General features: G+C 35.6%; 1 protein-coding gene across 1 annotated transcript; it reads right to left on the minus strand.

Annotated features, from left to right (window-relative positions):
- Positions 1 to 210: 210 nt before the first annotated feature.
- On the minus strand, positions 211 to 834 carry LOC141668706 (uncharacterized). Its single transcript, XM_074475726.1, has one exon. It carries the CDS (start codon positions 832 to 834, stop codon positions 211 to 213), a length of 624 nt encoding a protein of 207 aa, XP_074331827.1.
- Positions 835 to 1,809: the final 975 nt, after the last annotated feature.

A 1,809-nucleotide genomic window follows, 5' to 3' on the forward strand; every position in this document is an offset into this window, starting at 1 on the left:
TCTTCTTCAGATCCTCCATATAAGCATGACAGTTTCTCTTCCAATAACCCGGTTTCTTGCAGTAATGAAAAGTATCACCCTTTGCAACACCACCTCCAGGCTTCAAAGCCTGTTTAGGATCAGTTTTAGGAGCATCAGCAGATTTGGATCCTATCCTCTTCTTGCCTTTCCATTTACCTTTCCCTTTGGCACTCCCTTTATTTACAATCATTATGGGAGCAGGGGACGCCTTCTGAATTTTGGTCTCAACAGTTTTAACATAACCAACAATTCGGTAGGTGTCTTTTCTATCTCATTCATGTTGTAATTCATTACAAACTGAGCATAGTTGTTGTTCAAATATTGTAAAATTAGATCTATCTGGGTTTTCGGAACTATCGCGAAACACGGAGTAGCAAGGTACTCCATATATCCAATCATCTTCAAAACATGCGGTCCAACCGGATCACGATCACCCTGTTTACATGCATATAAAGCTTTACTTGTATCAAACCTCTCTTGACGAGCCTCTCCTTCAAACATACGTTTAAGATGCTCAATCATGATATAAGCATCCATACGCTCATGTTGCTTCTGACGCTCGGGACTCATAGTCGCTAGCATCAAACAAGTGACATTCGTGTCATCATCTATATACTTCTGATAAGCAGCCTGTTGAACACGTGTTGCACCTTCAACAAGAAGTCTAGGGCGAGGAACATCAATGAAATTGAGCTTTCGCTCCTTCCGGAGGACTTTCCTCAAGTTCCTTTTCGAATCAAGGAAGTTTGTTCCTGTCAGCTTGTCCTTCTTAAGGACTGATCTCACAGAGAAGTTGTTTAAGTTGTTTGCCATTTGGTATCTACAATATTATAATGCATAAAATGAATTAGTCTACGAATGATCATTAAATTATGTTCAAGTGATTTTTCATATATATTCACAATATATATCTCCCACTAATTTTATCAAATCAATAGCCCTAACTATAATTCGAAAAGAATATCTTATATATCATTTCTAGTGAGCCAAGATCCAAATTTCACAATATTTTAGTTCAGCTTTGGCTTTACTCCTAAAACATGATTCAATAAGGTAGACAACATTTTTCAATTATATCAACTATATAACTCTTGGATAGTTCGGTGGAACAACATTTGTTTACATTTATCTAATATATCTCGCCAAACTCCATGCCTCCAAGTTCACAATCTTATTGTGGTAACCTAGTTAAGTCAAACCCAATAGTCAGAAAGTATCAATATACTTTAACGCATCTCCCATGATATATGGGAGTACTTCACTATGGCGAACCCACTCCTTATTGATCTAGGGTTTAACGCGTTGAACATATTAAAAGGCATCTAATTAACTTAATATAAATTTTAGGGTTTTGTTAATATTAAAACGATCATGATCCCATCATAAAGAGATCCCCAATTTTTCCTTGAATGAAATACTTCAAGTCAAAATTCGTCAATGGTTTGATTTCCAGGTAGTGAGGGAGTCACAACGGACTCGCTTAAAATCCACAAACTTACAAGTTCAATGAACCTGCTTTTGACAAAATCGCCCCGTATCAAAAATAAAGAAAATTCGTATTTTATTATGTGTTTCTGAAACACGAGAATCTCATGATCATTTGTTAAATTTTAAAATATTGAATCTTTACATATTTTATCTTGTTTAGCAGGCATGGCATGGGTGATGTATCTAATACATACATACATTCCTAATTTAATTAAGCATGCATCATTCTAACTACTCTACACATTCATTCATCACATGATATATGTAAAGTGCAATAAAATAAATGTGGTAGGTTATGGC

Source organism: Apium graveolens, chromosome 1, assembly GCF_009905375.1.
Source record: "Apium graveolens cultivar Ventura chromosome 1, ASM990537v1, whole genome shotgun sequence".
Classification (NCBI taxonomy): Eukaryota; Viridiplantae; Streptophyta; class Magnoliopsida; order Apiales; family Apiaceae; genus Apium; species Apium graveolens.